This window comes from Toxotes jaculatrix, chromosome 19 (assembly GCF_017976425.1).
Source record: "Toxotes jaculatrix isolate fToxJac2 chromosome 19, fToxJac2.pri, whole genome shotgun sequence".
Classification (NCBI taxonomy): domain Eukaryota; kingdom Metazoa; phylum Chordata; class Actinopteri; family Toxotidae; genus Toxotes; species Toxotes jaculatrix.
In genome coordinates, this window is record NC_054412.1 from 20,972,359 (window position 1) to 20,987,882 (window position 15,524).

The following is a 15,524-nucleotide window of genomic DNA, read 5'->3' on the forward strand; positions in this document are numbered from 1 at the left end:
AATAATTTCATCCTCATCAGTATATGATAGAGATCTCTAACGAGCTGTTTAGCTGCAGATGCTGCTAAATGCTAATGATATCAGCCACGTATTGCTATGTATAAACTACTGCACCATGTGCATAGTAGAATGTAACATGTTTTTGTGATCTCACACACGTCTACTCTCAACCAAAACCCGAGTTTTTAATCCAACATTTAGTGAAACATCTAATCTTTTACCTTAAATTCATCATTCAGCGGGTTGATCTCATTGGAATGGAGGTTTTGTATCTGAAGGCACAGATGGCTTTTACATTAGTTATTAGAATCAGTAACCTCTGAACTCCAGGCAGTGACTGATAGCCCCCCCCCCCACGCACACACACATATTACTCACCTGTTTGCTAAAAAGGTGAATCACAAAAAGCTAATTATCCTCCCCACCACTGCTGATGGTGAAAGAAAATCCCTCACCACCACTGGTGATGGTGAAAGAAAATCCCTCAAAACAAAATTTTGACAGCTGCAGTTTAAAAAGAATAAAAATGATACAACAGTCCAATCAGCTTCCAACTACTTTGTCGTTTGCATGCCAGCAGATTCTTTTTAAGGGATGATTTCTTTTTATTAGCCGCATATTAAAAGAGGTAAATCATTCCAATTTCTTTTAGCTCCATAACTAACATTGTCCTGAGACTGGGCACCACAATATAACCATTACTGGCCAGTCTGGTGTTGCAGTTTTGTGTGTTAATGCAATAAAGTGTTTGGTGTGTTTGAGTTAATGGCTCAGCTGAACATGTGGCCATCCTCTGAGGAAATCCTTTGCCGAATGGTTGAACCATGAGAGGTTGGAGAGCAACTTTTCAGTCCTGGTTTTAACAGAGCAACACAGAAAAAAAATTTGGCAGCCTTGTTTTGTGCGACTTGTAATTTTTGTTTTAGATACAGACGACTGTGATGTTGAACTAAAGTCCAGGATGGCCCAGATGAATGAATGTTTTTTTAAAGGTAACAGAAGAGCGAGCATCACTGGACACTGCATGAGCCCCTGCATGTGAGAAGACACATTTCAGAGACTTCCTGTTGTGTTTCCAGACGAGATAGAGGCTGATCTTTTCCATTTAACTGACAGCCCTTACTTAGTCATTGCTGACCTCTTCTCAAGGTTTTTAAAAATCACAAGGCTCCGATCACCAACCTCTGCAGTCCTTATTATCCACAGTTCTAAAGCCTGATGATACTTCTCAAGTCATTGAACTGGAGGTTTATCTGCCGTGAAACGGCTGGATGTCACATAATTCAGACGACACTGAGCTGCTTCTGATGAACCGGCTGGACCGACACAGACCACATGATGCTACCCTCTGTTTTCATCAGCACATTGAGACAGCTTTTCTATCTGTGGCACATGCTGAGACTCAAACTCACACCTTTGTGTGACTGTTGTAACGTTTTCTTTCCTGGTCTTACTGAAAGCTACTTACTAAAAGCCTTTAAATGGTTCAGAACGCTGCAGCTAGAACTTGAACTAGACCCAGAAAATTTGACCACAGCACACCAGTTTTAGCTTCCCATCACTGGCTCCGTATCCAGGTCAGATCAGACTTTAAGGTGCTTTTAATGACTTATAAAATCCTAACTGGGCGGGTCCCTTCATACCTGTCTGATTTAAACCTAATATTCCATCCTGTGCTCTTCACTTTCAGAAAACAAGGCTCCTGTCGGTGCTCAGAGTTAAAAGGAGTCAGCCAGCTGCACAGTGTGACTCTGTCAAGGCCTTTAAATCCAAGTGGAAGTTGATCCACATCCTTCCAGATCATTTTCTTCATTGATGTTCATAGTCTGTAAAGTTGTCATCCTGATTGTCCACACTGTAAATCTACTTTGTTTTTTAAACATGTAACATATTTTTCTTTTTGGCAGTTTTTCTTTATCTGATTCAAGGATCTAATGACAGAAGGTGTCATATGTTGAAAAAAAAAAAAATCTTGACGTCCTTTAAAGTATACTTATGATTTTTGATATTTAGCGATTTATATAAAATATGACTTGATTTCATTGTAAAACACTTCACACAATAAACATTTTTTTTTGCATATTAATCTTTCACATAAACAGTAAACAGGGTGTGTCTGTGAAACGAATGTGGACACAGTCTGGGGCGTGCAACTTGTCTTGTCTTATCTGTCTCTCAAAGTGGGAGGTAAGGCGAAAATATGATTTATGGTGTGAAAAATGTAGTGTTAAGGGTCATTGTAGCTTCCTTTACAGGAACTAAGGGTGATGAAATCTTTTCAGAGGACAAAACTGTCACAAGTTTGACTCATGGGCAAAAAAACAAGAAGCTGTGAGTGTCAGGTTGACCGAATGACCAAACCCACAGGCTTTAGAGGTATTTAAGTCTGATTTTGGTCAGTGCGTCTCGTCGTTCGTTGCCCGTGCTCTGGCTCCTCTGTGATGGCCTCACGGCAAAGACTTTCTAATATCTGAAGCCTGACAGGTGAGTACATTTTATGTTTCTGCAAGCTTGAATTAAAACGCTTGTTCACTTGCATGTTGTGGTGTCACAAGATGAATTTCAGTGTTTCTTTATGACAAATTCCATCTTATACTACCTCAGCATGTCGCAAATCTTAAGTAACTATGCTACTATGGGAAATGTGTGTTATATCTGTAAATCATCCCATGCTTATAAAAACTGTACACAGCTTTGAGATGTCTGGGTTTGCATTTATCACACTGCTTAAAGAGACATTATGGAAGTAAGTGAAAAAAGTAAAAATCTTACACCATTTCTCCTACTGAAAAACTTAATAAAAAGTTAAATAAAAGTTATTCATCTAATTTCATTGTACTTGAATTGAATTGAGTTTAGCTCTTGTATTTTAGAGAGCTCAGGAAGTCCTCTCAGGTTCCTGTCCGAGTCACTTTGCACTTTCTTTCCAATGTGTCTTTTTGTCTCTCATTGGGGAACTAAACACTGTTTAAGATGTGTTTCTTCTGTTCCTCATCTAGCAGCAGCAGATTTGCTTCCATGTTCCAGTTATTTATTTATTTAGATAAGTTTGTCTCCATACAGGTAGAGAAGGAAGTCTAAAAGGCTCATATTCAGTTTTATGAATGGTAGAAGGTCTAGGTTTACCTGCTGTAAACCTAGATTATGACAGCATATGGTTGTTTTCATTTTGTTTTACTCAGACTTTTCTTTAATTTTCTGTGTGTGCTTCTCCTTCCCTTTAGACGTTAGATTGCAGCCATGGGCGACTGGTCTTACCTGTCGTCATTGCTAGACAAGGTCCAGTCTCACTCCACTGTGGTGGGGAAGGTCTGGATGAGCGTCCTCTTCCTGTTCAGGATCTTTGTCCTGGGCTCTGCTGCTGACAAAGTCTGGGGAGATGAAGTGTCGGAGTTCTACTGTGACACCCTGGAACCAGGATGCGAACATGCCTGCTACAACTGGATGTTCCCAATATCCTATGTTCATTACTGGGTCCTGCAGATCACCTTTGTGTCAACACCCACCCTGATCTACCTGGGCCATGCTGTCCACATCATCCACAAAGAGAAGAGGATGAAGGAGCACCTGCGGGACAGCCCTAATGGAAATGCACTGAAGAAACCCAAGTATACCGATGAGAGAGGGAAGGTAAAGATAACAGGCATCCTCTTCTACACTTACATCACCCAGCTGGTAGTTAAGATCCTCGTGGAGGTGGGATTCACCTTGGGCCAGTTCTTCATCTTGGGCCCTGTGTTCATTGTCTCCTATTTCCACTGTACTTTGTCTCCACCTTGTGCCAAATTCACCGGTGCCCAGTGTTACATTTCACGTCCCACAGAGAAGACAATCTTCATCTTCTTCATGCTTGTAGTCTCAGGACTTTCAGTGCTCCTCAACATCATTGAGATAATTTACCTGCTCTGTAAAAAGAGGAGAGATGCTAGGAAAAAGCTCCTTAGTAACGAGCATGCGCTCAATTTAGAGCCATACCCATCCAACCCAGCTTGGGGGGGCGTGAGCAGCCAGTATGGAGGCTACCCACTCCCACCTCTGTCTTCTCAGCATCTGACAAACCTCTGCAATGATGACAAACACATGGACTCCATCAATAAAGAAAAGGACACCTGATACCTTATGAATTACACGTCACTTTTAGATGTTTGCTCTCGTTATTCTTTTAGCTGAAATTACTCTTAAACATTTACTGTTTCTTTTTATTTTTATTTTTTTATGGTCAATCACTGGATTGTGTGAAAGGTTCTTGATTTACCAAATCTGCTGCGCCTCAAGATAATAACAATCAGCATAATAACACTGATACTTTCCAAATACTCTTTGCTGTGTTTTTTTTTTCTTTAAGCGTTCAGTTGATATTGTGCTCTGACTTGGTTATAATAAATAAATATGTTGTTATGTGAACTATATCTGCAACATGTCGTATTTGTTGCTGTGTTGATGAAGTTGATTACACTGAAAAGTATGCATTCAAACAGCTTACATGACAATACCTAGGTCATACGCGTTAAGAGTAAAATTAACAGTAAAAGAGAAGGATATCTATAGAAGGAAATCTCAGTCTATAGTATACATTATATAATATGGTTATAGATATAAATGTATCACAGTAAATGCAAGCCACAGAAGAAGCAATAGCCATCAAGGTTTTACTAACTTACTTTTATCCACATATCACATGACTCTCGCACAGACCTCTATTATTATTATTATTATTATTATTATTATTATTATTATCATACTCTTTCATTAAAGGAGCTGCAGGAACTTCACACACACAAACAGCCTCTGGTAATCAGGAGGAATCTGTCTCTGTCTCTTACTCATGAAGCTTCAGACAGTCTTCACAAGGTGCAGGCTTCAAGCTCAAGTTAAGAGAACTGTTCAATCTGCTGCCGCCTCAAGGAACAACTAGGTCACTCACCGGCTTTGTCCTCAGAACAGTGGGTGTTCGTATGTGTGTGTTTGTGTGAGCTTGTTATACTATATTTGTGTGGTCTGAAAACCAGGAGCCCACAATACTTGTGGGGTCCAGCAGCTTTGTGGGGACCGAAATGCTGCAGCCCACAAGTTTAAATGGTTGTTTGAAGGTTCTTACTCCCCTTGTTAAGCCAGTGATCCTGTTAAACCTTAAAGCATGCACAGTCTGTTTAATACCATGTAATACTAGGACATGTACACAACGTGTTCCATACATTCACCTGCATTACACTTGTACAGTCACTAGGTGGTGCTGTGCACTGGTGCAGCGATGTCTGAGAGACACAAGTGGTTTAATGGAAAGTTACAACATACACAAGAAGGGTTTTTAGCGTGACTTTAGAAATGGAACTTGGTGAATGTATTTAAATAACAACAACAACAACAACAATAATAATAATACCAACTCCGTTTTTAATCATTATAGTGATGAGAAGGCTTTTTAAAAAAAAAAAAATCATGAGTCTCAGCAGAAGAGCACAAGAGGCATCAGAGGAAAGCGTCCAAACACCGGGCTTTAGAAACAACATCATACAGTCACTCACATGTTAAAGAATAATGACACAAAAATAACATCAGTGAATGGATGAATAAATAAATAAGGACATCACAGGCAGGATGTGACAGCATGAAACACTATGGGCACATTACAATCACTGCACTAAAATCAACACTGAGACTCCGCACTAGAAAAGTCTTGACATTAGTTGAGGTGAAATCTCAGCTGTTTTAATTCTTTTTTTTTGTCAAGAAAACGTTTTTTAGACTCATTAACTGGTTGAAAGACTTAGTCAAAAAGTGATGTAATTAAATGAAATATCTGCCTTTTTACTACAAGCACTTATGAACAAAGTATCCGGATCTTTTTCCAAAGTAAATGCAAACACTCATCAGCTCAATGTAGTAAACTGTGAAGAGGCGCAGGCTCCTCATTACACAGAATGGAGAGTAGTTAGTTCAGTAAATCACTGATACATTCTGTGTGAATTGTGTATGTAAGACAGGCTCAGATGATGTGCTGTAGTTTTTTTTTTTTGTTTTGTTTTTTTACACTTGGACTCTTTGGTTTCACATCAGAGATGAAACATTAAAGCCCCAAACGTCCACACCTTGGCTGTCTCACTGAGACTCTTTCCTTCTGTCCTCCCAGCAGACAGCGGCTTCTGTCTTGACGTAGAGATCAGGTGACTGTAACTTTCTCTGACGGACTCAGTTCTGGACTCTTATAAGGGAAGTTTGACAAGTTTGACTCAGTCTCCCTCCTTGGTCCCACACTCGGATATCAGCATCGCCAGAGAGAGTTTTGTACAAGTGGCGGAGAAAGTCCCTCTGGGCCCCTCTTCTTTCTCTCCGTAACTTTCCAGGTAAGTTAGAGCCACTTTGTGTTGGATTGTTAGAGAAGAAACTTTCCTCCTGTCCCGTTAGAAACAGTCGGGGAAGCTCCGGTGCGCCTCAGAGTCCGCGCAGAGCAGCTTCTAAACTCTGACAAGTTTCCTCCGCTGTTTGAAAAAGCGCAGCGTTTGTTTGCTTTATCCGTTTTTTCCCTCTTATTAAAGTTTCCCAGTGTTGACAAAGAGAAGGAGCAGGATGTGTCCACGCCAGAGGAAAGGCGTTTTTTTTTGGTTGGTTTTTTTTTTCAAATTTTCATTTAGTGCTTTAATTTTTGCTTCATTTATCTAATGACTAATAAAATCCTGAGGCGCGTTCCGATCTTTTATCCACCCAAAGCTTCCTGTGGCTGTTGTACTGGTTTTATTCTGGGACATGGAGGACAGACACTGGTTTTGTCCTCTGGACTTTTATACATTTAAGGATTCCTGCTTGTCCTTTTAAACCCAGTGACTACTTTGTTCAGTGGCCCTGTGACACCGGGACCCTTCCAGACTGGAACATTGAGTAATTTGGAGGTTTTTCATTGACATCCTGTGTCCTCTCATTGAGGACAGGATTTGCACTAACATCTGCTGAGAGGCTCATTGTGCTGGAGTCTTTTGTTCTGCTCATTTCCAGCAAACAGACTCAGTCAAGTAGAAAGTGGCGGGATGTTCTCTGTCTGTTAACGCCAACAAAAAGTTCATCAGTTTCCTCAAACTCTTTTACTTCCTCCAGTTTTTAACTCTTCATCTTTGACTCTCTTGAAGGCTGAAGATTCACAAACTGCAGGTGACTCCTATACAATGACACTTCACTTTGTGTATTATCCAGCTCTTAGCATACAGAGAATGGAGTTTATCATAAGATAAGTGAGAGCACATGCATTTAGTTTGGCACCATGTGGCTTAGACTGGAGGCTTCTACTTATCCACGTTAATGTCCCTATGAAGGCACAGCCAACATCGTCCCCGCTATCTGAAGTCCATGTCTGTGTGTCTGCTTCAGGCTTTTCTTCTTTACCTCATAAGATCTGCTCTAACCTTGTAACAGCTCTTCATGGTTGTTTTCCTCTCAGATGGGGGGAAACAGACCCACTTTGGAGTCTCCAAACCTTCACCAGATTCCTGATAAAAGTTCATACTGAATTGTTGAGCCGTGAAGGTGACCGTTTAAAGATGACCCAGAAAGGACCTCTTCTCTGATTCTTCTACTGAATGTTAATTTATGTCTTTTACAAATTGTTGTACAGAGCGTTTTGTTAACTACTTGGCCAGAGGAGCTCAGCAGTCAGTGCTGCATAGTAAAACTAGTGTTTTGCATCCTGTAACTGTGAACGTGTTTTAATTGTAGTGAAATTAAAGCGGGGGACACCCTGGAAAGCCATTCTGTCGAAACTTTGGACTGAATTGCATCACACTGATCAACAGGAACTCAGCTGTTGCTTTAGTTTTGTTAATGAGCTGATTTTTTCCCACAGGAAATGATGCATGGATCTGCAGGGCTGCTCTATAAGCACTGAGGAAAGATGGGTCTCCAGAGGCCTTACTGAGCACACTTAGCTGCAGAGTCTGTTCTGCCACACACACACACTTATCAGATTGGGTCCACAATCACGCAGCATAGTGGCTTTTTTCCAGCAACCTCATTCTGAACAGCTTGGCTAAGACAACAGCATTCAGTAGATTTTCTGGTGTTCTCTGAAAACCTTTTTTTGCATTTCTGCCCAGCAGCTCGGTCTGCTGATGATCCGGCTTTGCGTCTGCTTGCAACCCAGTTTACAATTATCGTGGTTTCAGCAAAATACTTTTAGCTTCTGCACAACAAGAATCTGAGAAGAGGCGTAAAGGCTAAAAGAAATCTGCTAACATTTATAAACTCTGACACACAGATCCTTAAAAATACAAGACAATATTTAACAGGTACCCTCACCTGATACAATCTGAAGGCTTGAGAAACCTCTTGGTTCAGAAGTGCAGCAGAGAGGCGCTGTAGGTGGACCCCTGTCATGTGACAGAAAAGTAGATTTTTTTTTTTTTTTGAGGAGCTCTGACCAGGTCGATGACTCTGTTTGAGACTGAGAGAAGCCTGTTTTTCACGAAGAGGGCAGTTTATGTTATTTTACGAAGTTTTGTGTTGCTTTTAATATTCACAGTAATAGTTTGATTTTATTTGATTATTAGTTTCTCCATCGTTCTGTAATGGAGGGGTTAACACAGAGCTGCCGTAGGGCTGGGATTTGATCATCTTGCTGATGTGAAGGATTTAATGGGGTCCAGGGTTTCTTAAACTTTCTCCATCACTTCAATCTAAAACACTTTTTTCTTTCTGATAACCACTCAAAGTTTCATGTCATATGTTCACATTCTTACCTAAGCAACTAAAACGTGTCTCCTGTCCCTGTGCTCGTTCTGTGCTCAGATTGGTTGGAAATATCTCATTTGTCTCCTCCAATCACGATGCTGTTTAATCACATGCTTCCAAAAACACTGAATGTCAAGAATCCCGAGGATGTTAAGCTCCCCTAAAGACCAAAAGTACTGTTTGGAGCATACAAACCTGAATATGTTTTAATAGTTGATACTGTCTGTATATTATTGTCAGTTCAACAGTGCCCTTTTTTTTTCAACAGCTAACCCTCCCTGAGAATGGGTGACTGGAGTGCTCTGGGTCGTCTGCTGGACAAGGTCCAGGCCTACTCTACTGCTGGGGGGAAGGTCTGGTTGTCGGTCCTTTTCATCTTCAGAATCCTGGTCCTGGGTACTGCAGTGGAATCAGCCTGGGGAGACGAGCAGTCTGCCTTTAGATGTAACACCCTGCAGCCTGGTTGTGACAATGTCTGCTACGACAAATCCTTCCCTATCTCCCATGTTCGCCTGTGGGTCCTCCAGATCATCTTTGTGTCAACGCCCACACTCCTCTACCTAGCTCACGTCTTCTATCTGAACAGGAAGGAACAGAAACTCAACAGGAAGGAGGAGGAACTTAAAGCTGTGCAAAATGACGGAGGTGATGTTGACATCCCGCTGAAGAAAATTGAGATGAAAAAGCTAAAGTATGGCATAGAGGAGCATGGGAAAGTGAAGATGAAGGGGGCTCTGCTTAGAACCTATATTGTTAGTATTTTCTTCAAGTCTATGTTTGAGGTGGGCTTCCTGCTTATCCAGTGGTACATGTATGGTTTCAGCCTCAGTGCCGTCTACACCTGTGAGAGGTCCCCATGCCCTCAGAAGGTGGAGTGCTTCCTGTCCCGACCCACAGAGAAGACTGTCTTCATCATCTTCATGCTGGTGGTCTCACTGGTGTCCCTGCTGCTCAACATCATTGAGCTTTTCTATGTCTTCTTTAAGAGGATCAAAGATCGCGTGAAGGGCAAACAACAGTCCACTCTCTACCCCAGTGGAGGCACCTTGAGCCCCACCCCTAAAGACCTGTCCACCACCAAGTATGCCTACTATAATGGCTGTTCCTCCCCGACTGCCCCGCTTTCACCCATGTCTCCCCCAGGCTACAAGCTGGCCACTGGGGAGCGGGGAACTGGCTCGTGCCGTAATTATAATAAGCAGGCCAATGAGCAGAACTGGGCAAACTACTCTACAGAGCAGAACCGGCTCGGCCAGAACGGTGGAGGAAGCACTATTTCAAACTCCCACGCACAAGCCTTTGACTTCCCCGATGATACCCACGAGCATAAGAAACTGTCCTCATCAGCAGGACATGAGCTGCAGCCGCTGTCGCTGATGGACGCCAGGCCCTGCAGCCGAGCCAGCAGCCGGATGAGCAGCCGAGCCAGGCCAGATGACCTGGACGTGTAAGCCCTGGTTCTTCCTCCTCCCACCTCTGCCTGGCTGACGAGATATGCAGCTGAAGCCAGAGAATCAGGAAACTCTCCATCACATAGGTTCATATAAGAGGTGGGACTAACCTCAATCACTGTCTTCAGCATAGAGACTCTTAGTCAATCAAAGAGACATTAAAACTTATTATGTAACACTGTCAAAGGTACAAGTTGCAAATATTTTTTTTTCCAGTGACTTTTACCATAACTTGTTAGTGGAGCTAACCCCGCTGTAAGAGAACAGAACAGCCGCAGGAATGGTCCCAGAGGAGGAGGAGCTCCTTAGAACCAGTCTCTAATCAGTTCGAGAACAGAGGACCACACTGGTGAAAGGGACTTATTTGGTTCGAATTTACCAAGGTTGCATTTTTCTTGTTTTCATAGTTTCTGCTTTTTTTTTTTCCAACTGATGACAGCATTTGATTTACCACTGCCATAGAGGAGATGTGAAGGACTGGTGACAACTTTACAACAGGGTGCCTTCTTAGTTGTGTCTTAAATGTCTGGCCAGGGACACCAGAGAGATACTAGCCTTCTAGGCTAATGGTGGTCTGTTTGCATTTCTTTTTTTCTGTTGATTAGTGAGCTTTGTCTCTGTCAAAGAAAGTAATTGATTGATTGATGAATTGTAAATGATGAAAGTAGAGTCCAGCTGGGCAACAAACAAATCCCCATACCCACATGCCCTAAATTCCTAATTCTGCCAATTGATCTAAAGCATCTAATATGGAATTAGTAATATCCATCCTGATTACAGGCTGTAATTATAACAACAAACCCAGACTGTCCATACCTGCAATTTTTTTCCAGTGGTTTCCAAAACAGACTCATATGAAAGGCTCCTTCAGCTCTGTGGTTAAGGTGACTGGAAACTGCTAATACGCCCAAAGTTGAATTCACTCTTTGTCTCTAAGAGGTTTTCCTGTAGAATGATGTCACACTGTTTCCTACTTAGCTCCTGAGAGAGGACCATCACTAGACGTATGATCGCAACAGGTCTCTGCTGGGGGAACATGTAAACACAGGCCAGGTAGATGTTGGAACAAATGACAAGTGCTGTTGTTTTTCAGGTAAGGACAGTCCCTCACTTTGATATAAACCTGTGTGATCAATTGCAACGACATCATTCAATCGACATTCCACCTGTGCTAACACTGTGTGATGGACTTGGCCACACTTGCAGTGAGTTGCTCTTAAGGTTTGCTTGTGTAATAAAGCTGAATTTATGTGTAAATCAACATTATTATTATTAATGCTTTTTTTTGTTTTAACTTACACCCTAACTATCCTAACCCCATTCTCAATTAAAACCACCTTTTAGTTTCTCAGTCACAACAGACAGGAGTTATTGTATTGAGTGAAGTGTTTACCACACGGCTCATCCTTTACATGTGACTTACAGTAAGGCTTTTGAGGAGAATGCTTAATGTCAGTTGTAGTGAATATTTATTGTAGGACACCTACCACTAAGAGGACAAATTGACTACTATCCAGTATCTCTTACTCACAGAAAACATATTACATCAACTCCCCACCAACTGTATATTTATTGACAGTAAAAATAAAAAAAAATATTATTTTTTTTTCTTTAGTAACTTTGTCAGTCAGCGTGGACTGTTGTTTCCTGATAAACTTTGAATTTATGTGGTCTTATGTTTTCATTTTGTGGTTTTATTTGTCTTTTTTTTTGGGGTGTGTGTGTAAGAGTGGCAGGGCTGAGGGTTCAGGCTGCTGTGGCACAGCAAACTCTGATCTGCTTTTATGTGGGTTCCATAAAGAAAGGCTTTATTACTGTCATTCATTCGACATGTGTGTTCTCTCTCTCTTTTTTTCATCTTTTGTGGGCAGTAGAGACAGACAGTAGAATGATTATCTGTGTTTTTACATATTTGAGTGAGTGATTTCTTTGTTTTGTAGGTAATGTTTTGATTTCAGACTCAGATGTAACCGTTGCTGCTTGAGAAATAGATATTTAGTACTGTAAATCAAGCTAACTGTGTCACAATAAAATGTGAGTTTGTAGAAGACTGCTTATAGATCTGGACTAATATTTAGTCAGTTATATTAAAATGTATGCCAATGTAGCTCCACAACTACCCATCTCTAGGATAAATCTCAATTTGGGCTTCTTTTCTTTATTTTGTCTTTTTTTTTTTTTTAATTGTCAATTGTGCATCATTTTGTTGGTACTTACATATGTCATGGATCTTTCAGCTACAATGGCTTTTGCACTGAGATCTTGGTGATAGAGATGTAATATGATGCACACAGTAAGTGGTAAGAGTTTTCTGATGCAAATGTTACTAATTTATTTTATAACACAGAAATCACTACAGTGCAGAATATCAGACATCTGACCACTGGTTTCATTGATTGGTTCTGTGAGAGATGTGTCTTCCATTGACAGAACAGGAGCAATAGTCATTTGTTGCAGTTATTCAGACAATGCTAATCAATGGGGGTCCACTGTTGTACAGTGTAAGTGCATGATAGCAAAACGAAAACCCATTAATTGTACCTGTGAAAAGCTATTTTAACCAATAAATATTTTTCTTTCTTAATTGCTGATTGACTGGCTTCATTGCAGGTTGTTCTCTGTGTCATCTCTGTGCTTTGAGTGAGTGTCACCTGTCATTTGTACATTTTTTTGGGTTTGTTTTAGTCCAGTTTTATTGCTCATAAATGGTTTCATCCTTCATTTTCATTTTTTATAACATCTAATTGCATCCATCTAATTGTATTCTGATCTTTTTGAGCTTATATTGTGCTCCAGCCTCCCTGAAATACTGACAATGTGTAAATGTACAGTGGTGGAAAAAAGTTTTTGGACACCTTTAAAATTTTACACAATCTCAAATATTATCATGAAATATTTGCAGAAAAATCTTTTTGTATTTCACAAGGTGTGGCTGCATCAGACAGACACAAACAAAACAAATGATTTCTTTTGTTTATTGTTATCAAGAAAAAAAATAGCAAAAGTAAATTCTTGATGTGTCAGTATGTCAGTTCTCAACATTGTTGGTATCAAAGTTAACAAATAGCAAAGAATGTGTGAACAAAAAATAAATAAACCATCACATAAAAATAATATTTAGTACTCCTGCCATTAGCACGCAGTAGCGCTTTAATCCTGGCTGGCATGTTCTCCACGAGCCTTTCACACTGTTGAGGGGTAATCTTCTCCCATTCTTCTTGAATTACTGTTTTCAATTCTTCCAAATTCTTTGGTTTCCGCATTGAAACAGAACTTTTGATAACCCATCAAAGATTTTCAATGGGGCTCATGTCCAGGGATTGAGCTGGCCACTCTAAGACCTGGATATTGTGCTCCTGCAGCCAAGTTCTACTTGACCTGGATGTGTGGCAAGGGGCATTATTTTGCTGAAACATCCAGTTTCGACTTCGACAGAACAGTGCATGTGCAGAAGGGAGCATGTGGGTTTCGAGAATGGCACAATACTTAGCAGAGTTCAATGTGCCATCACAGACAGTGAGGTGACCAACGCCAGCAGCACTCATACATCCCCAAACCATGATACTGCCTCCACCATGCTTGACAGTAGGTACTGTAAATGCTGGAGATAATGCCTCACCTGGCCTTCTGTGTACCCTCACATTAGCATGAGGAGCATTAAGCTGGTAACTGGACTCATCCGCTTGGGCCCAGCAGCGCTGAGCTAACCTCTGCCTCTCATTGATCAGGGGCTTCTTAACAGCCTTGCAGGACCTTAAGCTATGATGTCGGAGTTGGCCACGCACAGTGCGGGTGGAACACTGGACACCAGTTTGGTTTGACCACTTGCTGAAGCTCACGTGACGTCATTCGGCGGTTTTCCCTGCACAAGCGGATCAGGATGCGGTCATTTCTCGCTGAAGACACTCTTGGACGCCCAGATCTTGGTTTGTCTTCCAAGCTGTTTGTTTATATTTCTGCAGTGTGTATCCAACTACTGAGGGACTGCATCTGCACTTTTTGGCTATCTGGGGGCAGCTGTACCCTTCCTGGTTGAGAATCTTTATCTTTAGGCATGTTTCCTGTGTTAAGTTCCTTGTTTTAGCCGTTTTTGATCTGAAGAACTTTCAAATGTGCTAGTTTTATATAGACACAAAGCACCCTAACAAAAAATGTCTTCAATAAAAAGGATGATCTTCATTAGTGGGTCAGTGGTACCACAATACTCAAAATTTCTTAAGTATTTTTTTATGGAGCTAATCAATTTTAAGTTTTTAATGGCTGATTTTAGGATTGGTTTAGTATTGTGGCTGTGACTGTACAAAAACAAATTGCACTTGGACACTTAAGAGTGATTGTTAATGTAATATATCACAAATGCATGGGGTGTCTGAAAACTTTTTTACACCACTGTATATGCGCAAATGCTCACATGCACAGTTCAGCAAAGCTTTAGTATATTTCACATTAAAGGGAATAAAGCAGCTGATCTAAACAATATCCAATCGTGTTTGACGTCTCCACAGGCCGGTGTTTTTAGGCTGTGAGCACCACATTCTGAGCATGCCAGCTGCCACATGCCGCTACTGACTGCTGTACTGGTTACCTGCCACACACTGCTGAAGAATTACATGCTTCTTCTTGGTGGGTAGGAAAAACACCCATAATAAAACCATTTCAAGACCTCTGGGTTTGTGTCAATAATATATTTTTCATCAAACTTAAAATAAGACTGAGAGGAATACAAGGTTTTCAACTACCACATATTGCTGCACTGCTTTTTTTAATATATATTTTTTAGTCCAATTTGGTGCAACATGTATTTTGGATTCAAATCTTCCTCTGAGCTGAATCTTAACTGTGGGCTTGGATACGTACTGTAAGTGGAGCACCCTGCAGAGCTAAACCTGTACTGCCAAATATAAGCACACTGCCGTTTGTACGTAATCTTTTAACTTTATGATGAGAGCTTTTCTGACTTAACTATTGTAACGTTTATGGAGGATTGCATCATGTGCTTAAAACAGAGGAAAACTCTCTCCGGCTCATACTGCCAAGGCCTCCTGAACACCACATAAACTAAGTCATGATCCAGATTAAGAGGAGTGATAGGCCTCCGGAGGTATTCAGTGCTTAAGTGTGCTGCAGCTTTGATAAAGGCTTCCGAGAGATGCAGTTAAATTTCATAATATGAAAGGACACGGCTCTTTTTCGCTTCTCCAAGTTTCCTATTTAATCTTTCCACAGCACTAAATCAAACCACATGTGTGCAGAGAGCTGAGCTGCAGCTTGAGGACCACATGTGGCTCAGAGTTAGAGAGGGAGAGGAGTGTGTGTGTGTGTGTCATTAATGACTTATTCATTTCACTTTCAGTAAGC

General features: G+C 41.0%; 2 protein-coding genes across 2 annotated transcripts; both read left to right on the forward strand.

The window, feature by feature from the left end:
• Window positions 1-2,378: 2,378 nt before the first annotated feature.
• On the forward strand, window positions 2,379-4,341 carry LOC121199584 (gap junction Cx32.2 protein-like). The gene is made up of 2 exons (XM_041064412.1): window positions 2,379-2,484; window positions 3,225-4,341. Exon 2 carries the CDS (start codon window positions 3,241-3,243, stop codon window positions 4,111-4,113), a length of 873 nt encoding a protein of 290 aa, XP_040920346.1. The 5' UTR covers window positions 2,379-2,484; window positions 3,225-3,240; the 3' UTR covers window positions 4,114-4,341.
• A 1,870-nt stretch (window positions 4,342-6,211) lies between these two features.
• gja1b (gap junction protein alpha 1b) lies at window positions 6,212-12,750 on the forward strand. Its single transcript, XM_041064329.1, has 2 exons — window positions 6,212-6,344; window positions 8,984-12,750. Exon 2 carries the CDS (start codon window positions 9,000-9,002, stop codon window positions 10,164-10,166), a length of 1,167 nt encoding a protein of 388 aa, XP_040920263.1. The 5' UTR covers window positions 6,212-6,344; window positions 8,984-8,999; the 3' UTR covers window positions 10,167-12,750.
• The last annotated feature ends 2,774 nt before the right edge of the window (window positions 12,751-15,524 follow it).